Source organism: Merops nubicus, unplaced genomic scaffold (genome assembly GCF_000691845.1).
Source record: "Merops nubicus isolate BGI_N331 unplaced genomic scaffold, ASM69184v1 scaffold9839, whole genome shotgun sequence".
NCBI lineage: Eukaryota > Metazoa > Chordata > Aves > Coraciiformes > Meropidae > Merops > Merops nubicus.
In genome coordinates this window covers 12,900-39,126 of record NW_008630148.1, presented here as the reverse complement: position 1 = coordinate 39,126, position 26,227 = coordinate 12,900, and the positions used below count along the sequence as shown (strand labels likewise).

At 36.7% G+C, this 26,227-nt stretch overlaps 1 protein-coding gene across 2 annotated transcripts; it reads left to right on the top strand.

Moving 5' to 3' along the window:
• Positions 1–887: 887 nt before the first annotated feature.
• LOC103779539 (calcyphosin-2-like) lies at positions 888–21,595 on the top strand. 2 transcript variants are annotated; one of them, XM_008947171.1, is made up of 11 exons: positions 888–962; positions 4,197–4,264; positions 6,562–6,681; positions 9,628–9,702; positions 10,440–10,535; positions 10,639–10,732; positions 12,629–12,744; positions 17,725–17,926; positions 18,479–18,598; positions 19,621–19,717; positions 20,998–21,595. In XM_008947171.1, exons 1-11 carry the CDS (start codon positions 933–935, stop codon positions 21,171–21,173), a joined length of 1,194 nt encoding a protein of 397 aa, XP_008945419.1. In that variant the 5' UTR covers positions 888–932; the 3' UTR covers positions 21,174–21,595. The 2 variants fall into 2 exon arrangements, with proteins under 2 accessions (XP_008945419.1, XP_008945420.1); XM_008947172.1 differs by lacking the exon at positions 888–962 and adding an exon at positions 16,253–16,326 and having other exon boundaries at positions 4,209–4,264; positions 17,772–17,926.
• The last annotated feature ends 4,632 nt before the right edge of the window (positions 21,596–26,227 follow it).

Below are 26,227 nucleotides of genomic sequence, written 5' to 3'. Positions count from 1 at the left end.
CTTTGTTAGATATCACTACCCAATTAAATTAATAAATCAAAAACTCTTTAGATTTCAAGATACTTATTATTTTATCTGATTAGTGGTGCTTGTAATAACTTTTATTCTCTGAAAACAAGCTGATGCTAGAGGAGCATAACTAACAAAACTCTTTTGATTACTTTCCCATGTTTCCTCCTTCCTGACTTCTATAAACACACTCTCCTTTGTCAATTTTCTTGATATCCTCCATGTAGGAGATATTTCTATAATACTCTTGGGCTGATTTGCACATCTATTAGATCCAGTTCAGTAGTATGCTTTGGCTTTTCTCTGTCTGGATGGTGTTTAACGTATTTGGTGGTCAAAAAGCAACATCTCTGCAATGGTAAATTTTGAGCTATATGCATAATGGCAAATCTGCCACTTTCTTTTGACTGTTCTTGAGCAGAACAAGAACTGGATAAGCTCTTGTCTTCTCCAGGGAGGTACCAACAATCTACTATCTCTGGCATGCTGCTGACTTTTCACAAAGGTGATGGAAACACAGTACTTCTGAGATTTTTTTTTTTTTTTTTTTTTTAAAATTTCAATATGGTTGGAAGCTTGTAAGTATTCAAAAGATATAAGGAAAGACAAGAGAGCAATATTTGTAAACTCAGTTTCTGTGGAAAGCTAGGCTTAAAAAAATTCTTTACTTTTTCTAATTAGCATGCAGTGGAAAAAGACACTACAAATTGAAGAAAGGAAGAAAAGTAGTTTGAAATAAATTCTTGAGAAAAATGTGTTACGTAGGGTTTCGTTCTTTATTTTCTTCGCAATTAATTAAATTTGGTTTATGAAAATAATGTATTTTTGTGTAGGGTACACAGCTTGAGGATGGTCATAATGATCTTGCAGCTCTGGATGAGAAAGCTCTCCTGCAACAATACTACACAAGCAAACCTTATAACATGCAGCACAGTATAAGGAAATCAGAAGCTGTAAGTATTTGGGCTGATATTATGCTGTTAACTCTCTAGACTTTTAGAATGACTTCCCAGATGTTCAACAGAAGTTAGGCCTTTGGTGATTTGGTCCTAGTATGTAATTGTGCCCATTAAAGTAATGCAGTTTAAATGTTTATTACCGTGGGAGCTGAACTGAGCAATCCAGTGAGCATTTAAAAAACGCTTATCTGCAGTACTTGTATTTTTAGTCAGTAATGTATATAAATGAGAATGCAAATTATGAATAATAAATACAAGTAGATACTTAGAATTATGATTAACTGAGTGAGTTGAGTGAACCTGAGTATAATGTTGCATTTACTGTGGTCTGCAGCTTGTGCCTCAGCCTGTGTTCCATCATCTGTGGATTCTGTGATTCCATCAGCTCTTACTCTGACTTGTTTCTTGAATAAACAGACTGTTTTCCCTCATTAACTCCTGAAAAGGAGTGTGTGATGAGGGCTGGCTTTATCAGCTAAATGGGCTCTGCTGCTGGTAATAATCGAGTCAGACATGGCTTTGAGGCTCCAAGCTCCAAGGATGGAGCTTCTAAAGCATCTGTAGGCAACACCTTCCTGTGACACACTACTCTTGTGAAGTTATCCCTGTTGTTCATACCAGGCCTCCCAAGGCTCTGTGTGTAACCGTTGCCTCCTGTTACACTGTTGGCCACTCAAAAAGAGTGTCATTCTCTTCTCTTTGTAACTTCCCTTTGCTTGTAGGATGTTTTCAGAATGCCTCATAGCTGCTGCTTCTGCAAGCTAAACAGCCAGGCTGCCTTAGCCTCTACTTTTGGTTGCCTGGGCTCTGATCCTCTGTCAGATCCTTTTCGGGTTCTGCTTATCCCTCTGGATCTTGGGAAGGAAGGAGCCCCAAAAACTGGGAACAAGTATGGCCTCACTAGAAGGGAATTAGAACTTCCCTTGTATGTATGTATGTACTTAATATGTTCCCTTAATTTTTTATATAGCCAGTGTTTTCAGTCTTTTTAGGAATGAACAATAGGAGTCTTGTCCATCTAATGCTAAGCCTTGAATTTAGGATTATTTACAATGATGAGGAACCTTGAGATTTGATATTGAATGATTCAGTGTGTGCACGTGCAGAATGATGGCTTTCATAACTGTTTTTGTGAAGGTATTGCTGAACAGAGTTAGCATTCTAACTTTCTCATGGAATACTGAGCCATGAGAAATTTTACGAGATTGTAAAAGAAATAATTATTCTGATTTATTTTGTTTGCTCATCACTATGCACTGAATTTTGCATCATTGCAAACATTTATTTGATTTCTAGTCTTGTCAAACTGAATGTGGATGTCGTGCTACTGAGGTCACTATTCATTTTTATGACAAAATCTTTTCAGAAAGTACACTTATGAAGAACTTGGAGAAGCTCCTGTTTGTTATTTTTTAGAATAAATTTAAAAATCTTTACTATAGAAGATAGAAAAATAAATTGAAGTATCACTAGATTAACTACTTAATGATAAATCAAAAAAGCTGAAAACACTGAGAGAGGTGTCAGTTCAGGACTACAGAATAACAAGTACACTACTGAAGCTGACATGCATTAAAAGGAAGCCAGCAGGTGCCTGAACAAGGTGTCTCTGGGACCTTTAGAAGCCCTTCTGTTATTGATGAGCACCTGTGGTTGCAGAGGCTGGCTGTTTCTTTCTAGGAACATCTCTTAGGTTCTCTCAGGTTTGAGCTTCTGATGGTAGCAGGAGTACTGGAAAAAAAACTGAAGTAGTAACTGCATACATATTAATTACATTGGATATATGTTGCCTCAGTTGGCATTTGATTTAAGGTGCTTTAAAAATAGGCTTAAGAATACACAATGTTAAAATTTCCTTTTACCATAATCATTACTAAAATCTCTTAATGTTAAAGTAGAATTTCTCTTAATTTTTCTGTAGTTTGAGATGAAAGTTCCTGTATTCCAGACAGATTATAGTGCATGTTTGATTACCAGTAGATGTTGTAGATAATAAAATTGGTGGTTGTTTGGTGTGTTTTTTGTTTGTTTCTTTGTTTGCTTGCTTTTTTTTAAGAAGGTTGTTTTTCTGTAGATAATCTTATTTTATGAACAGGCATTACTACTTTTTAACCAGTGAGAGCTGCTGCAAGTTCAATGTTCACCTCAGCAATTTTTGCAATTCATCGTAGAACTTTTGTCTGAGTTGAGTAGAAGATTTGCCATGGAAGACTACATTTAGTGACCTAATGTTAATTTGAAATTCAAGGTGTGAAGTTTCCTTTTTTTTAAAACAGGTTCTTTTCCACAGGTAACTGGTTTGGCTCTAGAAGTCAGTGTCCATGGACTAAGCTGTGTCTTAAGCAGTGCTCTGTATTGTCACTGTGTTCTCTTTTATGTAATGTTTTTAATGCCTCTGTTGCAACTGTTAATCAGCAAATGTTGAGTAATTTGGAATAAACCATATTGTAGTTGTGATAAATGCAAAAATGAAATATCAAAGCAAACTAAAAAGCCCCATTTGGTTTGCATACAAGACATGCATGGAAAAAATAGTGGATCAGAAAAATATGTTGTCTTCAGTTTCAGAATACCTACAAGTTCAGAAATCTGGAAGAATTAATGGAGAGGTGCTGAGACTTCATTTTTGCCAGTGGCCTCTGTGCTGTCTTTGGGAAGTCAGTGCCTGAGCACCTTCCAGTCAATGGCACAAAGTTATGATTCAGTAACTCTAATAAAAACACTAGTAAGATCATGTTAAATCCTCTTCCCCCTTAGGATGATCTTTCTTGAAAAGTTTTTCAGATTGGTTTGTCTTGGAAGAATATTAGTATGGCATGCAGCAAATAAAAATTGTGCATTGAGACCAAGTCTAAAAGATTTTTTTTGAATGAATGAATATTGCTGAAGGTAAAGTTTCATTCTCTGAGTTGGAATCTGTGTCAGCCATGAAACCAGGAATAGTGCGATTTTCCTCAGGCTCTATTGTACTTACAGAATTTATTGGAAACAATATAGAGGTCTGTCAACAGAAAGAATTCTGATATTTATTGACAACTAATACGTACAGATAATTTGAGTGTGTGGCAGAGAATATTATTTGTGTATTTGTTATGCAAATAGAACTCTATTCAAAAAGACAGGAAAAAATAGATTGTGACCTCTGAATGCTATCTTAAAGGGTAATTTATTATTTGAAGTGTCCAGTGTTATATATTTAATTTGGTCTCAGTCAGTTTTTCATTGCAGGAGGATGTTGCTGCAGAGAGGAAAAAACAGGCTGTAGTAGAACAAGTGATGGTCGATCAGTTATCTAGGTAAGGGAATTTATAATGTAACATTTCAGTTTTCCCTAAAGAAGAACTTAGATCTGTGAGTGTGTGGCTTTTATTGCCTGAGAGATGTGATCATCTCATTCCAAAGTCTTATGTAGTGTTATTATTTGCAAAATTTCTGTAAATTAAAATCTTGTTAATTTAACCTAAGAGATCAGTTTAAAGTGCTATGTGTAAGTTCATTTTTCTTCTGAGAGTAAGTTTTAATTTTGCACTTGAACCTAATTTAAGGGCTTTACAGTAGCACTAGTTCTCAGAAATAACCCTCTTGCAGCTCAACAAAATATATGGATTCCTGCTGTTACAAATTGCACTTTCTCAGTATTTATTGTCTTTTCTAAGAATTTTAGCTTTATTAATATGCCTTTATTAATACTGACATGGCATCCCTCAGGCATAAACAGTATGATACCAGTGTTGGGCAGGTAGGAAAAAAAGGCACAGTGATGAATGCAGTTATCAAGGTTATACACGAAGGCTCTCCTAACTTCATTGCTATCTTTTTAGCTCCAGTAAATTATTGCTTCCATGTAGAAAGATCCTTTAATATATAAAGAAGGGGAAAAAAAAGATGTAATAGCAAAATCATCTTTCCTTATAATTATTTTTATTATTCCCATAAATTTGTTCTCATTTTTAAGCAGGTTTTAATAATTACAGGCTTCTTCTAAGTTGTCTATTATGGCAATATGGGATGGTGCCATCTGGTTTAATATAGTTTCATGTTACCTTACTCTTGCTAAAAATTATCAGTGGGTAGGTTTATAGTGTGTTGCACTCTGTGCATCTCTGTAGTTATCTGTACTGATGATACAGCCCTTGATACAGTCTTAAGATACCATCTTGAGCCTTTGAAGTTGATTTTTTTTTTTTTTGAGGTTGAAATGTTGCACTTCATTCTGTTTTTTTCTTTGTTTCCCTTCCAACTGCAGTTTAAATTACTGTTATTTTTTAAGAGTCTATTAATGCTTTTACACTATTTAAAAGCAGAGATATCAAGAAAGTTGCCCAAAGGAAACAAGATTGCCATGAAACACAATGTTAAATTTAAGTGTTATTGTAGCAGGATTAAAAATATGGAAGTGTTCTGTGCAGAAATCCCCAACTTTGAAAGAAATGCTTGTCCTATGTCTTTTCTCTGCAAAGATACAGGTAAAGCAGATGATTACAGAGATCATCTTAAAAATGCACTGGTTGTGTTGAAGTGTTTGAGTTCTGCTGATGGTGGATTAAACATACAGGTTTGTGCATCTGGGATCACAGATGTTCATTCTGTGCTTAACCTCCTTCAGCTGTTTTGCCTTGTTTTTTTGTCAAAACAATATTTAGTAATGCTGTAGCTGCATCAGGATGAACTTGTAATTTAAAAAAATCTCTATGTTCCAAATATAACTGTGTCAGTACTGCCAAACAAATTGGTATCGGAGAGCTGGATGTTTATCAGATTAGTTCAAAACTGTTGCATGGAAAAAATCTATTAAAGGAAACACAAAGGTGTTCTGAGTTTTTTTTTTTTTTCCTTAGTAGAGCCAGTCTTGCAGTTAAATCAGTTTAACTGGTGTGTGCAAAGATGGATCTGCATAGATCAGAGAGCAACTTCATAAAACTGTTAGCCATGCAAAATTGTTTCTCTTCTTATTATGAACCATTTCAATAACATAAAAAGAATCTAATGTTTTTTTAAAGCGTCTCTTGTGTAATTGTTGAACTGATACAGAGAATATAAAGATATTTGGATATCAGTTCATCTTTGTCTTGTCTTCTTGATAGGACTTTGATATCCAACAGGCTGTGTAGTCAGTGTTTTAGAAGTGCCAGTGGTTTTGCTGGATGATGTTGCTGCCCATTACTAGTAACTGTTGTCAATGATTTTGGAGGGAGCTATGGATAAAGAAAGTCCATGATGGAATTTTTTTCAGAAATAGTGGAAATGAGGAAAAAAAAAACCAACCGTTTGTAACCCTAAGGTTTATTATATATACACATATAGAAAGAAAAATGTTTATATATACATATGTAAAATATACTTAAAATAATAGGTATATAGATGTAAAGTTACCACATAGTAGTATAAAGAATATTATTGCTTATGTTTGATTTGGAGTAATAGACCTCAAAACACGCAAAACCAAACAAAAAACAAGTCCAGAAATTTATGCTAGCTTAATGGATAACTCCAAGATTTTATTGTTGTGTTATTCTTGGGTGTTTTCTTTCCTGAGTAATATGTGAAATTCAAACTTACAAACAGAGGGCTTCTCTCTGGTCCTTCTGGGCAGAGCTGTTATAAGTGACCCAGAGCAATCCACACGTGCTGATGTTTGCAAGGAGGCTCATGGACTTGTGGGACCTGGAACAGCACCAATGCGTGTCAGAAAAAGAACTCTGCATGAAACAAAGTAAGTTTTTTTTCTCTAATTGTCTTCTTTTTTTTTTTTTTAAGTAGTACAATTTCTGCTGCATTTTTTATTATTTTGGGCTCTGTGAAGTCTGTTTGCCTTTCCAGATGTTTTATTTCTGCCTTTGATCCACTAGCTTCATGTGAAGACATTTTGTAGCCTTGCCATGCTTATAATTCGTGCCAGGATTAAGGATGCACAGAGAAAAATCCTTACCCTAGTTCAACCCTTTTTTTTTTTCATTTCTTTATTGAAAGGGCTATTAAGCCTATCAAGCCCTGGAACAGGCTGCCCAGGAAAATGGTTGAATCACTATCTCTGGATGTATTTAAGTCATGTAGAAGAAGTGCTTAGGGTCATGGTTTATCAGTGGACTTGGTAGTGTCTACAATTAGAATAATTTAGGTTAGAGAAGACCTCTAAGATCATCAAGTCCAACCATCAGCCCAACACTACCATGACCACTAAACCATGCCTTGAAGTACTATGTCCACATGTTTTTTGAACACCTTCAGGGATGCTGCCTGGGCAGCCTGGGCCAATGCCTCACCACTCTTTCAGTAGAGAAATTCTTCCTAACATCCAATCTAAACCTCCCCTGGTGCAACTTCAGCTCATTTCATCACTCCAACCTCCTTTCTGGTAGTTGAGAGCAATAAGGTCTCCCTTCAGCCTCCTCTCCTCTAAACTAAACAATCCCAGTTCTGCCAGCCACTTCCCCAGCCATGTTCCCCAGACCCTTCACCAGCTTTGTTGCCCTTCTCTGGGGACACTGCTGGCTCACATTCAGCCTGCTGTCCACCAGCACCCCAAGGTCCTTTTCTGCCAGGCAGCTTTCCAACCACTCCTCCCCGAGCCTATAGCATTGCCTGGAGTTGTTGTGGCCGAAGTCTAGGACCCAGCACTTGGCCTTGTTAAACCTCATACAGTTGACCTCAGCCTATTAATCCAACCTGTCCAGATCGCTCTGTAGAGCTTCCTGACCCTTGAGCAGATCAACACTCCCACTCAACTTGGTGTCATCTGCAAAATTACTGATGATGCACTCAATCCCTTCATTGAGATCATTGATAAAGATATTAAACAGGATTGGCCCCAAACCCGAGCCCTGAGGGACGCCGCTTGTGACCAGTCGCCAGCAGGTTTAACGCCATTCACCACAACTCTTTGGGCTTGGCCATCCAGCCAGTTTTAACCCAGCAAAGAATCCACCTGTCTAGGCCGTGAGCCACCAGCTTCTCCAGCAGAATGCTGTGGGAGATGGTGTCAAAGGCCTTATTGAAGTCCAGGTAGAAAACATCCACCACTTTTCCCTCATCCACTAGACAGGTCACCTGATTGTAGAAGGAGATCAGGTTAGTTAAACAGGACTTGCCCTTCATGAACCTGTTGGCTGTACCCAATCCCCCTGTTGTCCCTCACTCATGGCATGACCACAGTGAAGATGAACCGTTCCATGACCTTCCCTGGTACCGAGGTCAGGCTGACAGGCCTGTAGTTCCCTGGATCCTCTTTCTGTCCCTTATTGTAGATGAGTGTCACACTGACAAGCCACCAGTCGTCTGTGACCTCCCCCGTTAACTGCTGGTAAATGATGGAGAGAGGCTTGGCAAGGTCCTCTGCCAGCTCCCTCAGCACTTTTGGGTGGATCCCATCCAGCCCATTGACTTGTCAGTGTCCAGGTGGTGTAGCAGGTTCTTAACTGCTTCCTCCTGGGTTATGGGGGTGGGGTTTCTGCTCTCCATCCCTGTCTTCCAACTCAGGGGGCAGAATACCCTGAGGATAACTGGTCTAACTACTGAAGGCTGAGGCAAAGAAGGTGTTGAGTACCTCAGACTCTTCCTCATCCTTGGTGGCAATGTTCCCTCCTGCATCCAATAAAAGGTGGAGAGTCTCCTTGACTCTTTTTGTTGTTAATGTATTTGTAAAAACCTTTTTTATTACCTCTTACAACAGTGGCCGGATTGAGTTCTAGCTGGACTTTTGCCTTTCTAATGTTCTCTCTAATGAGTCTATGATTCTATAATTGCCTAGTGGGACTTTATTTTTTTTAAAGTAGGTTTTCTGTGTTTAGTGATTGATTCATAGACTTTATAAAACCTGGGAGAACATTCTTAAACTTATATTTTTCATCACAGGCTTTTACTGGCCCTTTCTGAGCTGTTGAATGCTTGCAATCTTGTCGTATCCTTTTAGAAATTCCTATCCTGAGGTGCATAAAATTGTGTTAATATGCATCTGTAAATGTTAATGTAGATCTTCACAACATAATCATACTTTTCCTTCATGTTTTGAATTCTACTGCAGTAATTAAGCATACTGGCATTTAAGTGTTATTCCTGGCCTGTGAGCATTGAAATTGTAACTCCAAGGGCTTAAGAAAACTGAGAAAACATTGAGATGCATAAAATTAATTGAATCTGCAGGTCTGACTTTTCTTCTGTTAATCTTTCTCAACATGCAGGCAAACATCAAATGCCATCTTTGCATTCTTAAAAAAGACAAACAACCAAACCAAAAACAAGGCACCAAAACCAGTCTCAGTCCCTTACACCCTTCACATGCACAAATCTGCATTTCTGGAACTAGTAATATGGCCAGTATAAAATATCTAGGTGGGTAAATAAGCCCCAGCTTGGATATTTTTGCAGTGTTTGGTGGAAGTGTGGTGGGTGATAGAGGTACAATTTGTGATATAGGCATATATAAACAAAATATCCCATTGATATCTCTGCCTTCTGTCGACGTGCTCTTATGTGATGAGAAAACACCTTCCACATTACAACTCTAAGTTCTTTCTAATTCAACTATGAGTGACCATCTCCTCAGCCAGTTGCCAAGGATGCTGTATTTCACTTTTTTTTACTGTTTTGAAACAGGTTATTTTTATGTAACACTTCTCTGTGAGCATATAGGTATCCTTAACATGCTGCATTATTTTCACAGAATAAGGACCGAATCAGGATTAACTGAAAACATGCTCTCTAACAAGCTACGCTTTGACAGTAGGATTATATCAAGGTGGTAATAAATTTTGTGAAGCTTTTCAATTCTTTGAATTTATGAATGATGAACTTTGCCCTCTTGAAATAATTGATTGCACTGAACCTTTCTGTTCCCTACGTTTAGAAAACAGTATGTGCTGTCTAGGTATATAAACTCATGTAATACAAGTTTTGACATGGTAACAGCTGATTAAATATTATTTTAGTATTAGTGTGTGGCAACCACTGGATGGAAAGGAAGGCTTTGTGTCTTGTTTGTAGCTCCTTAGGTATTAAACTTTCTGGTTTAGGGTGTCTTTGCAGCTGTTCTGAGTGGAGTAGCAGTGACACAAACAGATCCTTTATCTCTGGACTGGTGCTTTTCTAAAGCATTGAGCTGTATACTCATTGGACATAGCTGAGGATTCAGCCACACAGCCTCATATACCATAACAAATGCAGTAGTCCTGGTGTAAGTCATCCTTTAGTTAATGAGTGAAAATTACATTGGTATACTAAACCACAAAGCCTTGAAAGTTATTTTTAACATTATGGAGAAAGGAATATTGCCTTACAATATGTGTGTCCATATCCAGAAGCTGAATTCCTTGGTGGTTTAGAGAAAAGAGAAGCCTCTTTCAAAGAAAAAAAATCGTGTAACATGCAACATTGCAAATAAAATGCGTATTCCAAAATAAATGTTATTTATGTTTGGGTTGAATTGGATTTATATGGGTGAAAAACCATAAAGATGCTTTTCTATTTTCCTTCTAGAAATGGTCATGATGCTTGTAGAGAATTGATTGGATTTTTTTTTGCATGTGACAGATCCCTCACTGTGTATGAATTTCGTCAGTTTGGAAAAAATAGGTGGGATAAATTACTTTTTAAAAGGTTTTAGAAAATATCTTCTGTATCTAAGAAACTTAAATAAGTTTAATTGTTTTAATAACAGTTTTGAATTATTTCACAGAACAAATGTCTTGCCCTTCATTCAGAAGGGAGTTTATCAACATCAACGTGGACAACGGAAAGGAAAAGCTTATGATCTTAGTGACTTCTATATTGTAAGTAATCTTCAGCTTGGTTGTAAGGCAATTTTATTGGTGATATGGAAGTAACATTTAGGTATTCGAGCTGAAATTTGTGATCTAGCTTTCAAGGGAGAGCAGAAGTCTTTCCCTTCACTAACACTTTTGAATTAAGGATTTCAGCAGTCTGGATTGTTTGGCCGTCCCACATTTTAGAGGTTCCATTTTTAGGTTCAGATTAAGGTGTAGTCTGCAATTTTCCCACAAGAGGGCATAAGACTGCAGACAGTGTAGACCTTTTGTAGCCAAAATGAACAGCTCTGGAAGGAGAGTCTTGAAGAGACAGTAGACCCAATTACGTGTTAAAAATTAATAATTTTTATAACTTTTGCTGACATTTTTGACACAAGGAACTGAATAAATATATTTTTAAACATGAGTAAATTGCAGGTCAATTATTTTTTAACCTAAAGTTTGAAAAAGCTGTTTCAAGGAGAGCTTTTGAAACAATGGTAAACTTCAATTACCAGCTAATCTGATGATTGGCTACAAATCGTATTGCATCTCCTGTACTGCTGTACTTCTGTACTGGCTTATGTGTTCCTGTTGTATGAATACCTGAGCCATTTTTCAAGTAACGATTGTTTTCTCTAAGCTCTTCACATCCTCCTGCAAATCTTTAGAGCAAAACCCACCATGTTTGAATGAGTTATTGAAAGTAAAAGGAGACAACATTAGTTTTTAAAGTGTTTTTTCTTGTCACCTGCCTAATTGTAACTGTTTACATGTTATGATATAAGATTTTCTGTGCTTAAATAGATTATTTTCTTTATGGTATGGAGATTGAGGCTATTTTTTAGATTTTTTAAAAATTTTTTTAATTGTCATGTGTGTCTTTGCAACCTGCAGATGGACATGTATTCTGAGTAAAGATGTGTCTTAAAGCCACCCAGAAAATGTACGGCTGCTGAGTTGTATAGCTCTTTAGAATGACATTTTATCTGTCTATATCTGCAAGCTGGGTTTCTAGGCTACATTAAGATATACAGATCTCTCACAAAGTCCAAGTGGTTGAGACACTTGCACAATAACAGTGTCTCTGTCTTCTTCCTAATTTATGAGTTTTGGAGGCTTTATAACCTAAGCCTGCATGGATTTTACAGTTAGAGGTGCTGCTTTTTTTGATGCTTCTCAGCATTCTTTGCTTTTAGTTTGCTACTGTTCTTTCTCTCCCCTACACACTTTTCCCAAAACAAGAAGCATCTTTAACTTTGTAGAATGTAGGAGATGTGTCTTCTGTCCCCAGCTTGGAGGCAAGGGAAATTTGTAATACTCTGAAGAGACTATGCTGGGTAATAGAACTCTGTGCTACTAATAACATAATTTTATTCAATATTTATTAGTGAAATCTAGGAATTTTAAAGAATACTCTTATTGTTCAACACCGCAGGAATTATTTGAACTTTGGGAAGGCTACTTTTTAGTTGTTTATCTCAAGCATGGTTTTAGGTTGTTCAAAATAACTGTGGAGGCTTTCTCTTTACTCTCATGGAATCAATGTGGCACCTTCTGTGACTCTCTTCCGTGGTCCAGTGTGGTTTGATCCCATAAGGATGAAGGGAGGAGAAAAATTGGAAGAGTAGAGCCTGGCTGAGGGAACAACAATCTGTAATCTCATGTTTCTCAGCTATAGATTAGACAGCATTAAGCCCTATTAATTAGACAAACCTCTATGCAGAGGATAATGTGTCATTTTGGAGCCTGCGGCTGTTTTTATTTAGTACTAGCAAGGCTCTCTTAAGGTTAACTGATCTTGGCTGCCCTTTTTCATTGTTTCATACCAAAGCTGTTAACAATCACTTGAAATTCTTGCACAGTGCATCTTACAGAATACACAGACTCATTGTAAACCATTGTATGCTTTTCCAACAGGGAGCTAATTTAACTTTCCGAAGTGCTGATCATAACCTTCCAGAAAGTGTTAAGCAGAACCCATTTCTTACCCTTCGTGTCATAAGTATTGATGAAGCAGCTATGGATTTTCTCAAGTAAGTGCAGCTAACTTTTTCAAATTACCTTTTCTTCCTTACACAAAAAAGATGTGTTTTTCATTGTTGGTTTTTGTTTTTTTTTTTTAATAAGAGCTTCTAACATCTTCTTACTCAGACTGCTAAAAAAAAAATAAAATCTGTGTTTAGGTTGTTAGGGGACATTAGATGGTAATAGATGTTAATGTATGTTCTGTAATTAGGTAATATTCTAGAATAATGAGTACCTAACACAATAATTAATTAAGTTATTAAACTGTCTTATTTGCTTTGTTTGAAGTCAGATGTTTTTATATATAAATCATATACTGAAAACTTATGTGATAAGCTACTACTGCTGGGGAAAAATGCTTTGCTTTGATGATGAATACTATTATTATTGAATCTTTCATGAAACTTATGGGGAAAGCTTGTATCATTTGAATACGGGTGGGGAAAGGGTTGAAAGTTTCTCTCTCTTCTTTTTCTTTTTTGTTTTTCTGCCTCTTTCTAGCTTTTCATTCTTCTGGGTATTGCCCCATGTTGAAGACTTCAGGCACTGGGACAAGGCTCCTGGCACTTATTCTTTCAAAACAGGTTCTAGTACACTATGCTGTTCCATAGTCTGAAGGATGGCAATTTTTTCTAGAACTTTTTCAAATGGTTAATCTTTGAGTATGTGTTAATTTTGAAGGTAATATTCTCATCTCAATATCTGTACAGAAGTAAACTGTTGAGGGAACAAAGCATTTCTCTCTGGTGTTTCTGGCTTTTATTTTGACTATATGGGTTCTTGGCACAAATAAAATAGTGGTATAAAATTTATCACACTGCTGTGTTGCCTGAACGCCCAAGTTACTTAACAGTGTTGGAAATACAGTCAGAATTTGATTACTCAAATGTCAGTGAGGAGTGTTAGCCGAGAGCAGATGTTACAAGGCAGAAATTTTCCTAAAATCATGGAAATATATAAGGGACCTCAGGGGTGTCTCTGGCCCCTGCCCTTCTGTTCAGAGCAGGGTTCACTACGGCAGGTTGCTCAGAGCTGCATCCAGTTGGGTTTTTTAATATCTCCAAAGATGGAGACCCTGCAACCTTTGTGGGGAACCTAGTTCCAGTGTTCAGTCACCCTCCTTGGTACAAAAGTGTTTCCTGATGTTCAGAGGGAACCTCCTGTGTTTCAGTTTGTGCCTGTTGCCTCTTGTCCTGTCACTGGGCTACACCCATCAGAGCCTCGGTTTTCTTTACTGCCTCCTGTCAGGTATCTATACACACAGATAAGATCCCTCAAGCCTTTCCTTCTCCAACATAAACAATTCCAGCTCTCCCAGCCTCTCCTCACGTACCAGATGCTTCAATCCCTTCTTGATTAGGAACAGCAATAACAGAATCTCAAATAAATATGTTCAATATCTAAAGACTACTTTTGTTAAGAAAACTTAACTGACGATTATTTTCCTTTCTGCAAGTGTTTAGACACATGAAGCTTGTTCTCAGGGTAACATTCACTTTAAGGTCCCTTTACACCTAAAGCTTTGCAAAGGAGCTGTAGTGAGCTAACAGTATATAAAACAGTAAATTTAAATGTAATTGGTTATAGAAATACATAGTTCTGTGATGCTTAGTGCTAATCTTTCCCTCTCTGCAAGGCTTCCATGGAATAAAACACAATATAGTTTAACCTCAGATAGTTTATGTAAGACATTTTACATCTCAGAAGCCTATCGTTCTGACAAACAGCTTTTTCTTTCATTTGTTGCTATTTTTATATCTGTGAAATTTTGGAGTTGATCCAATGTTATCTCTGAAGCCTCCGGAAAGAAGACCTGCTCACTGAGTTATAATTTTTGATTTTCTGCTACCTGTGGTGGAACAGATTGTTTCTTTTTTATACTCTCTCTCTGTGTTCTTTCCATTATTGACTGAATTTCAGATTGTGAAGTCTGTCTTCTTCTGGATGGGGGTGTCAACTGAAATCTGTATTCTCTGGTGCAAAAATCTTGAACTGAGTCCTCTTACCTTCATTACTCACAGAATCCTACTCGGAAACAGTCCAGAAGGTCTATTGCAGGTTTTCAGGAGCAGCTATGCCCTGCTGTCACAAGCCATGAATCTTTTGGTTTGCATGTGTTTTAGAGAGAGTACCTTGTCCTGTGTAGGCAATTGTTGACTTTCCAGTTTAAGTGTTTTGATATTGGCCTGGTTTCAGCTGGGACAGAGCACTAGTTACTTCCTAGTAGCTGGTACAGTGCTGTATGTTTGATTCAGCACGAGAATAATGTTAAGAACATGCCGATGCTAAATAGTACTTATCCTGAGTCAAGGATTTTTCAGTTTCCCATGCTCTGCCAGTGACATGCACAGGAAGCTGGGAGAGAGCATGGCCAGGATAGCTCACCCAAACTAGCCAAAGGGATATTCCATATCCCCAGCTGGGGGGGTTGGCTTGGAGGGGCTGATTGCTGCCTGGGAGCTGGCCCAGCAACCATCAGCAGGTGGTAAGCAACTGCATTGTCCATCATGGGCCTTTTCTTGGCTTCTATTTCTGTCTCTCTTTTTGCTATATTAATTTTCATTGGTATTGGTATTAGCATTGTTATTATTTTAGTTATTAAACTGGTTTTATCTCAACCCACAAGTTTTACTTTTTTGTCAGATTCTCCTCCCCATCCCATTGGGAAGAGGGAGGAGAGAACAAGCGGCTGTGTGGTGCTTTTTGCCAGTTAAGAGTTACAGCACACAGATACAGGCAAGTTTTCACTTGAGAGTAGAAAGTATTTTCTACTCTTAATAGGTAGCAGAAAGGTAAGTCTTTCACCTCAAAAAGCAGAAGGAGGAGTATTCCATGGTAGAGCACTGGTAAGCAAGCAGCTCAAAGTTGACAGTAGTGATTTTCCATTTGCCTTCCTATTCTCATTAAAATAATTACATTTTTTTTTTTTTCTGGTAGGTTCTTCCACAGTATCTTTTTGTCAGCCTTTTTAATAATTTCTGATGGGGGCTTCTGGGTAGCCCTTCTTGGAAGGGAACTTGCCAGAGAAAACACAAAATTTAACCGTAATTTCTAGATCGCACCTAAGATATGCTGATCCAGCTTTTGGTCTATACTCTTTCTACTCTAAAGAGAGATTGTGGCTACTTCATGTTATTTAGTTGGTAACCAGATGCAGTAGCCTTAACAAACTCTTTTAGTGGCATGAACTGGAGATCAGGACTGTCTTGAAATACATTTCTGGAGATCTTACGCACAGGAGAAATTATTCATGATTAATGAATTAGCAGAAGAGCTGCTAAAGGAGTATTGTCAGAAGGGAATTTCTACAGAGCTGCAGCTGTTCAGCAAGGACTTTTGTATATGCCATCTCAAACTCAAGCACTTGAATACTATAAGAACATAAGAATACTATAAGAATGTAGAATAATAATAAATAATAAATGTAAAGTTCAATATGCTTTTTACTACAGCTATTTTGAATTCAGTAATTTTACATGTAATTTCACCAATCAACATTAATTCTGATTATTTTAGAGCTTCTGTGGAATTCAAGCAAGAGTGTTCCAAGCGAGTGGTTGATGACAGCGAAGTTTTCAAGAAGATTCAAGGTTTGTGTCTACCAGAACCCTTTAATTTTAATTTCTATGTCTCTGCCTTTACAGCCAAATGCAAAGAACAATAGTGACATTATAAAGATTTTATTTGTATAAATTATATTAAACAACAGTTAGATATTTATTAAAATATTATTAGAATCATATACCAGCATTAATCAATCATAAGAATACTTCCTCCTCTCTTTCTTTAAATAGTCTAGCTAGAGATGATGGAGATGTTACAGAATAATTGTGAATGTAATCAATAAAACATTAATCTCTGTGTCTACATAATCTCAAAAAAAATGCTGAAATAATGATTGAGTAGTATAATCTGGAATATGTAAATAATTTTTATTAGGTTCCTGCCTACAGCCTTTAGGAGAAAGGCATAGCTTTGTGTTTAAAATTATGGAAAGATGTTTATGCAGTGATGTGCATGATCTTTGTAACCTGTGGTCAACAAAAACTGCTGAACTGAACAGCTTGCAGCTTGTAGAATCTCCACTCTTAGCTAAACCTATTTCAGGTAGGCACTCTTTGGTTGCTAAAATCTACTCGGACATTTTCTTTTAAAAGAAATGTTAGAATAATAATTAGGGATATTTTTTAACTTCCTGTTACTCCATTTTTTTCCCCCCTCGCAAAGTAGACACAAATTGATTTGTCATTTATCTGACTACACCTCAGGTTTGCTGGTGTGGCCTGGAAGAAGGTTATGTGTACGTACTGCAAGACATCTTTTAACACATCCGAGTATGAACTTCACTGGAAAAAACTTCCTTCTTTCACTGCCCCCCTATTTTGCTTTATAACTGCAGATACGAGTAATTTGAAGATATAATATGATAATAGCAGATGACTTCTGTTAACAGAGTATCCCCAGAAACTCAGACATCCCTAAAGTCCCTAAACCTGCTACTGATGGGTTTTGATGAGGCTGTCGTTTTTACCATAGAAATAGTTCTCTGCATATCATTTTGGAATGATTTTGCAGAATTACTCATTCTTGTTTTCACATGTATTTAATTCATTTGTACAATGACAGAGCAACTCTGCATCCCACAATAGAGTGTTTATTTTACCAAAGTAATGTTCCTAAGTTGCTCTGTATTTTGAATCATGGTATATAATTGATTCTAGCAGAAGTAAATAGCTTTCTAATCTGAGCACGTAGAGGGCAATAGCCATTCTTCTTTTCCTTCTGTGATCTCTTTAAAAGTTTCATTAGATGTTGCTTCTGCTTTATACTATTTCTACTCAAATATTAAGTAACTGAAAGTTTTATTTTGAATTGCCATTCTCTCACCAAAGGTAGGAGAGCCTGAATGCATGCGTATATGATTTTAACCAGCAGTATCCTAAGTAGCCATGATTTTGTTTACTTTTATATCAGCTCCATAGCAAGAGGCACACTTCAGGTAAACGTTGTGTCCTTTATTTCTCTAAATCCTCAGGTATACTCAGAGAGACACTAAGTAAAAGAGGAGTTCGAGTTATAATGGGCTTAGGAAAGTATTTCCGACAAGTAGACAAAAACAGAAATGGTTTTCTCTCTCAGGCAGCCTTTAAAGAGGCTCTAAAAGTATTCCATTTGGAAGTGCCTGAAGGGGTAAGTCTAGCTGAAACTGTAATAAAACTGTAATAATGAGTATTATTTTAAATTTACGGAATCACTTCTTTTCTTTGCTTAAATCTATAGTTTAATAGCTGGCACTTTCTTTTTGGCTTTTTTTTTTTTTTTTATTTCCTTGTGGTATACTGGCATTTCTGTGTTTGGTTCTATGTGAAATTATTTAAAAAACAAATAAATTTAGAAGCACACAATCTTTTTACATCATAAAGAAGCAGTTGGGATTGCAATCAATTTTTTTTCTCATTTGGCCTTTTAAAAATTATTCAGATAATGCTATTTACTTATCTTTTTTTTATTTTTAGGTATTATGTTTTAAAAATAGCCCATAGGTATTAGAACTGCAAATACTGTACATTATGGTCATCAGTGACTGATGATGACTTTGCATTATTTTGACAACTCTTTGGATTGAAATCACTTTGGATTTGGAAGTTGGTTTTTTTTGTGATAATACTATAATTTACTATTAAAGAACTTTTTATTCTAGCACATAGCGAAGAACTTTGACAAAACATTTTAAAATTGCAGGACTTTGAATCCTTATGGCTTATTCTTGATGATAGCAAGAGTGATAAAGTTGACTATGGAGAATTTACACGTGCTGTAATTGGAGAAATGAATGAATATAGGAAGGCATTTGTAAGAAAAGTAAGTTTGGTTGCAGATGTTCTAAGTGTAAATATTATGCAATGTAACTTTGGAGTTAATTGTTTGTCATGTTGCATGGTGTTGTTTTGTTTGTTTGTTTTTTTCCCCTGCTGTTTTCCTGAAACTGTGCATCTAGTAATTGACTTCTTAAACTGTATGCTGTTCCATTGTTGAATTACTTAATTATAAACCTTAGAATTATTTCCTTTATTATTTTTGGTTTGTGTTGTGTGCTGTTCATACAGTTCAGCCCAGTCCAGTGTATAAAGCACATGGCGCACTGAAACTATCTCTTCCAGAAGCCTATTTCCTTATTTTGGCAGATGACTATATCTGTGTGCAGACACTTTTCCCCTCAGTGTCTGAAACAGGAGATAATGACACTTGCCTCCTTTGAGACCTACAATGGGAGTCAATGTATTGGTGAGACTTCTTTATTTGAAACACCATTTGTTATATGCCTGCAATGTAACATGGAGACATTTGCAGTATGAAACACTGATTGCAAACCACCCCACAGAGTAGGAGCTAGTTAGGAAGATGAAGAAAAATGACGTAGATTTTCATACTTCTAATTATGGAGGATGTCCTAGCATTGTGCATTGAGTGTGTGTATTCGAGCAGACTGAAATGAAAACAAAGCTGCTGTTAGCAGTGCTGAAGAGCCTTCTTGAGGCCTCTGTTAGAATGAGCAGAAATCTTAGTAATTGCAGGAGGCAGAAGGGAAGCAGCTTAACTTCTGATTCTAAGGATGAGCTAGAAACTTTGTTGAGAAGACAATTTTTTTTTTTTTTTAAGTTGCTGAGGGGAACATGCTTGATGTGAAAGTGGTTGAGATAATCATGAAACTCCATAGTCTGCAATAATTTTCTGGTATCTGGTGCCTTACATAAAATGTGCAATGTATTATTTGAATTCACCTAAGATCTACAAGTATGTGCTAGGTAGTTAAATATATTTGGTCTTTACAGCTTACCACTTGTTTTCCTTATATGCTTACATGAAACTCTTTTCCCTTATAGGCTTACATGAAACTAGATTTCAACAAAACTGGGAGCGTGCCTATGGTAGATATCAGAAAATGTTACTGTGCAAAGAAACACCCCCTAGTACTGGCAGGTAATTCACATGAACAACAGCAAGAAGGTTGTAACTGCTGAAGTTATCTTGCTGGCAGAGATACCAGATTCAGAAACTGATGGCAAATACAAACTGGTTTCCTCCTGGCTTAGACTTGAGCTGTTAAGGAGAATCTTTTTTTCCCTCTGACCTGTACTGTGACTATCTGGAACATGACTATAAATAGTAACGAAGTTCATATACAGAATCATAAATACTTGCTTTTTATTAAGCTGCAGACAGTGCAATACATACATACTACCTGTGCAGGTCTACATTTAAGCAGTTATTTCTCAGCTTTGGTGTATAAGTTATCAGTGATACATATGATATTAGTAATTTGCGCTTAGGAAGATACTCTCATTTTCATATTACTGTTTTCCATCAAAATATGCAAGGTTTCCAACTGACACTGAAGGTACTCAGCTGTTGATGTTCCTTCTGGATAAATTATTCATTTATTTCTGGGGCAGGATTGTCATCCTTTACAGAGGAAACGTTAGTATCTTCATTATTTTTTCAAAATTCTTAAAAACTGTTTAAGCTCTGCCATTGAAAAAAATAAGAGCTTAAATATTTGTATGTCAGTTTCTAAAATAACATCTCCTTGTCCCAAACTAGTCACTGTGAAAGTCTCCCTAGTGTGATGACCTTTGCAGTTTTAACTGTAGAAGAATGTTTTTTGTATTGCCAGTGTTTTTGTAATAACACAGGAAGACACATGGTTGTATAGGATTGTTATACATGCAATTTTTTTCCAGTGCTATAATGCTAGATTTTTTTTCTATTTTTCTGTCAGTGCTGTGAAATCATCTTGAGTATAATCTTTATGAAGTGACTAGTACACATATGTAAATTGAAGAACAGTTTTTGAATGCAAACTTGCATCTTAAGCTTTTCCTCGAGCTTTGAAATTGTATTAACAGTAAACATGCTTCATTACAGGATAACTTCTGAATTACCAAAATTTTAATTTACAAATGTGCTATTCAGTTTTTACAGTCATTTGAAGAAAATAATCTTCCTGATACCTTAATTCATTGAATCATGTTTCTGGTGGTATTTTTGTTGGTTTTCAATGCTGTCATGTTGTATTAAAGTAAGGTGATTTCTGCAACTGGTATTAAGTGAGTCAATAACTCCAAAATCAGAATATTGAATTTGTTCAAGAAAAAAATATTGGCATGCTATAATTTGAAAGTTTCTTGTCTGAAGTATGTTAAATGCTATATAGTCACTGTTGTTTATAATGTATTTAATAGAATAATATACTTTCACAGGCAAAGCTACAGAAGAAGAAATTACATCGTCGTTTTTAGAAACATTAGGAGAGTCCTGCAGCAACCCCAGTGAAGTGTCCTATGCCGAGTTCGAAGATTACTATGAAGGATTAAGCATTGGAATCCTGGATGATGATGATTTTGTTAATATCTTGAGGAACCCTTGGGGAATTTAGAGTGGAAGACTGCAAAAATGAAGAAGAGACATTTTCTAAACAAGAGTGAGCTTAATAAGGGAGGATTTAGTCTTGATGTGCGTTACTTCAGAATTAGTGTCTTAAACTGATTTCAGGGACTGAAAATTTTAGGTGCTTTCAGAATAATACATGGCAAATTTCTTAGAGTGTCTGTTGAGCTATGCTAACCACTTTTTTAATATAAATGCTGTTCATTCCTTTTAATTTGAATTAATAAAAGCTGTTTCCCATTCCAGAATGCATAATTTACTTAATATTAGAATAAAGTGGCCTATTTTAAAATAAGAGGGAATTAGAATACTAAAATGCATGACAGGATATATGCAACAGAAAATTTAGCTTTATGATGCATTGCAAAAAGCTTTAGATTTGACTGCATAAATATCAGTGGTAGCATTTCCTGAGAGTTCTCCTCTTATAAAAGTGACATGTTTAGTCTTATAACAACTTTTGTCTCAGTTCTTGTTTCTTATGCTGGTACTTAGCTTGGAAGAGAGCAGGTCAGGCTTTTCCAGTTTGGAGGATGCTTGCAGTAGTGAAAGCACAGAGGTGTTCACACCAATTAGCCCTCTGGCCTGTGGACCATGGTGACTGATCTTTTTCATCTTGGTCAGGCATCTGAGGCCGAACAGTGAATTCCAAAGGTTTTAATAAGCGAACATATATATTTTTGTAATGCACTTTTTCCTTTCCTATATTTTGCTAAGTGGTTTTCAAAACAAGTAATTTATGTTAAATATCTGTTTTTTTTTACTTTGTATTTCTGTGATTTTTTTTAAAAACTAAAACTTAGCGATGATATCCTTTGTCAAACTGATATATAGCATTTCCTATCCACTATGAAAGTATGAAACAGAAAAGTGTGAAAAAAAAATAAAAGAACTAGCTCTGTCACAACAAAAATGAAACCATGAATTAAAATATTCATTGCTACTCCAAATATTCACCCAGATGTGCTTTTCAATGTAATGCATTTTGTTAATTCTTTGTGTTAATTGTTTCTTTACAAAATAAACAATGTATTGTATATCTAGAAAGAGATAGCCTTTGGTTTTCAGTATCCCTGTCACCAAAAATAACAATATTGAGCTGCACTTCTCAAGCCTATGCAATTAAAATATAATAGTTTCCTCTGTGCTTGTCTGCCTGGTTTTGAGTTTATAGTCTGTGGTTAGCAGAACCTTCCTCTGAGATAATTTGTGTTTCATAGGAATTTAAGGGAAGTACTAGGATGAATTCTGAAATGAGGGACTTTGGTCCCTCTGTGGCTGACTGGTTTACTCTAGATACAGCACTTTCTTGTTCTAAAAGCCTGTGCATTACTGTGTTTTGATTGTTTGCACCTTGTCCTCAGTTGTAACTAGAATTGAAGTTTCTGCTCTAAACTCTTAAATGAGGAATTTGGTGGTGTTCTCTTGGGGCTGAAAAAGTTTGTACGAATTGGTTTAGAGAAAAAGGCAAATTCTGTCAGTGCTTATCCTAAGCAAGAATTCTGATGTGGCTCATGACCATTTTCTTACTCCCCATTACTGCTGGAATTTCACTTGCTGGGAAGATGCTGTTAATTAGCGTTCTTGGAATTGATAATTCTGTGAAGGGCATCTTGAGCTTGTTTCAAGGGATCTGCTTGTTAATGTATCTGTTCAAATAACTGAAAAATACCAAGTGGCATTTTTATTAGTTTTTCAAAGCATCGCCTGCTCTCTTTAGACTTGTTCACTTAGAAGACTCATACCAAGGTATAAAATTGTAGCTCTATTTAATAAATGTAGCAATCATTGTGAAGTGATGTATTGACATATTTCTTTTTGCAATGCTTAATTTTTTTGTGATGCTTTTAGGAAGATTATTCCATGCTACCTTATGGAATGGAAAAATTGATGACCAGTGGATGTATCCTTAAGTGGGCCTGCTTATCAGCAGAGGCTATATAGGTCATACCTGCTGCAAATTAAGTGCTCTTTATTTTGTTCTTATCACTAAAATGAGGTACTGTAATAGCAACATTATTTCCATAGCTCTTGTAGTCATACTTCTTTTTGGTTTTTTTTTTTCTTAATCTGAAGACAGATCCTTAACAGGGCAATCTATGATAAATTCTAAAGGTCAGAAAGTGCCTGAAAATACAAGCAGGTACTCTGGTAATTATGTAAAACCTGCTAGGTATATAATTTCTATTAACAACAAGGTCAGCTATGCACCACAGGCTGCCTCAAGACGTCAGCTATGATGCCTACTAATTTTTTTTTTTTTTTTTAATGGAGTTCACAAGAGTCACTTTCCATGTGCCAACTGTTTTTCATTGTCTAAACTTAAAATGGTGACAAGGAATTCAAACCAACTTCTACCCGAGGCTGGGCCACTGTGCTTACAGTTAGCAGAAAACCACAGAAACTGTATTCAAACCAGGGTCTGTGATGTCTTTCTTTTCATTACATGGTGGTCTCAATGCCCTGATTAATCACATTCGGATTTGCTCTTATTTGCTTGTAAATGTTTGAATGTGAATCTTTTTCTTTGATCAATGCTTTGTAGTTTTAAAACTTTCTGGAGATGTCTACTAGGGTTTACTGCCTTTAAACATGTGTAAACCAAAGCTTTTTCTACATTTGCTACCTTTCTCAGAATTGCCCCATGTTTTCTGAATTAGGATGTGTTCTTAGAAGTGGTGTTCTTGGAGAAGCTGTCTGCCTTCTTTCCTGAAACTCACTTCTTAATAAAACTAGTTGTCTTTATGCCAGTCTGATTTGCACCTCTGCTAAGAAGTCTTGGCAACCTGCTGGAATTGAGAATTTCAGAAGTGCATTATGCTGCAAACATAATTTGTCCTATTAGATGGCTCACGCTCCCAGAAGACAAGTGGAAACTAATGATATGATGCAACTCCTCATTCTCCAGGTCTTTGACCTCTTTGTCAAATGAGTACACACTGGCAATGTTAGCTGGAATGTTTAAGAGCATTTTTAAAAAGCAAAACACAGGCACACCTGCAAAACTTCAGTAGCTTCACTTTGTCAGCTAACAGAAGTATGGCATCCTCACCTAGGGCAGCTTTGTTACTCAGGGGAGATAATCTTGTGGTTTCTCATCCACGAAATTATTTCTCTTCTATAAGAGTCACTGCCAGCTGATCAAATTTTGTGGGTGTTTGGGGCCAGAAAAACAAAAAGATTAAAAAGGTATCCACCAATGTGTGTTCATATGAAGGTGCTGTTTGGTTTTGGGGTTTTGTTTGTTTGGGGGGCTTTTTGGGGGAGGGTTGTTTGTTTGTTTTGGTTTGTTTGTTTGTTTGTTTGTTTGTTTGTTTTGTCTTCTGGATTTTGGAGGACTTAGTTATTTGGTTTGTGGCTTGGTCTGGGGTATTTTGAGCATGCTATCTCTTGACAGCAAAAGAGAAATCATAGAACTGATTTCTTCTGTATTATTTGTTGAGTCCAAGAAAGAAAACAAAGCAGGTAAGTTTGTGGCAGAAAAAGGGGAGGTAGAAAAGCACATGCTTTTTTTCCTGGATATTACTCTAATAATTTTTCCTTCCTCTCCTTCACACTCAGCAATTTAGAGACTGAGATAATACTGTACTCGCTTTTCATATTGTTAACTGTCTTGTCTTTGAGAAGCTGTCAGAAGGACTCTGTTGTAATCATGAGACATCCTCAGTGATGAAAGAGGCAAGCAGTATTTCCTTCCGTCTATTTAAGCTACTTTATCCACAGAGAATGTTTCAAAATATTAACTGAACTGGAAGGTACTTAGGAAAGAAAGGTGGTAAGACGGTATGTACATGACAACACTTGGAAATGTTTTGGTTTGTGGCTCCTATGTTTTTGTTGCAGCACTTCTCAATTGTGGGAATCAAAAGGCTTAAAGATGATACAAAGTACCCTTCAGGGGAAAAAAAAAAAAGTTTATCACAGTTTTCTTAATGTTTATTATAGCATCCCTTGTGTTTACTTGGAAATTTATAGTATCTAGGTACCTGTTTCCTGGCTTTTTTACTTCTCACTCATGTTGTAATTGGTGTTGTAGTTGGGTGGTGTTATAATTAGATTTGTGCATGGAAACATCTGTGGTGTTTGCTCCTGGCAGAATTTTGTGTCCAGCATCCCCAGAGAAGCAGCTTCAAAATAAGAAAAATAATAGTTATTTCTTTGTGATTTGATTTTTTTCTGCAGGCTGCATTCTTCTGAAAGAGGTTTAATATTTCAGGATCTTTTTGCTGGTTTGTGTATTATTCAGCATGTGTCTTCTGACCTTTTGCTGTCATTTCCCCTCCCAGTTTTAGGAGAAGAGAGGAACCTGACAGACTGGAAAAGGTTGAAGAAAAATGGTATTTAGGGGTGCTGCCTACGTATCTTGCTAATGAGGATTCCTCTGCTGGAAACTTCATACTGCTTTTGAACTGCCCTTTTGAGTAGTTGGAAAGAACCTCTTTGGCAGACTCCTTCCAGGTACCAGAAATGATGATATAAAGACCTGAGAGACTCTCCCCTTAGCCAGCTAGGACCAGCAGGCAGGCTCTCACACACACTGGTGAGAAGAAGGGCTAACTAACCTCGTGGCTGGGAGAGGCGAAGGCGCCTGTGTCAGTCCCAGTGCCCACCTCTGAAAACTGCTGCAAGGGTGGGCTCCTTTCATAACCTTTCTGGGAGAGGCCTGTGAGAAGGAGACCTCTTGCAGACATTACCTACCAATGAGCCTTTGCAGAGCTAGAAGACAAGGACTGTCCCTCTCATGGCGAAGCTGGTCTTTCTAGTAACTTTCCAAAATGTCAGCCTCTTAAATACTGTCTAGCTGCAGGCAAGTGTAATGGAGAGGGCAGAGGCTGGACAAGCTAGAGAGAAGACATGGAGAAAGGGTAGGCAGAAGACATAAAATGGTACTACTTGGGGGCAGTGGGGAGATGAAAAAGCAGAGGATGGCAAAGAGCTCCTTTGCAGCAAGCAGGCATTAGGGATTGGGGGAGCTTCTTTTCCACCTTTCCCCCATACTTCTATTTTATGCTGCATCTCATATTTAGTTGTAAGTTGGGAATG

What these genes read in the sequence shown, in the direction of transcription:
- LOC103779539 (XM_008947171.1), top strand. Translation starts at nt 933, where the DNA reads ATGCAGCACAGTATAAGGAAATCAGAAGCT. An exon ending in ATCTTAGTGACTTCTATATT is followed by an intron (nt 10,733 to 12,628) that starts GTAAGTAATCTT and finishes CTTTTCCAACAG; the next exon opens with GGAGCTAATTTAACTTTCCG. An exon ending in GGAAGGCATTTGTAAGAAAA is followed by an intron (nt 18,599 to 19,620) that starts GTAAGTTTGGTT and finishes TTTCCCTTATAG; the next exon opens with GCTTACATGAAACTAGATTT.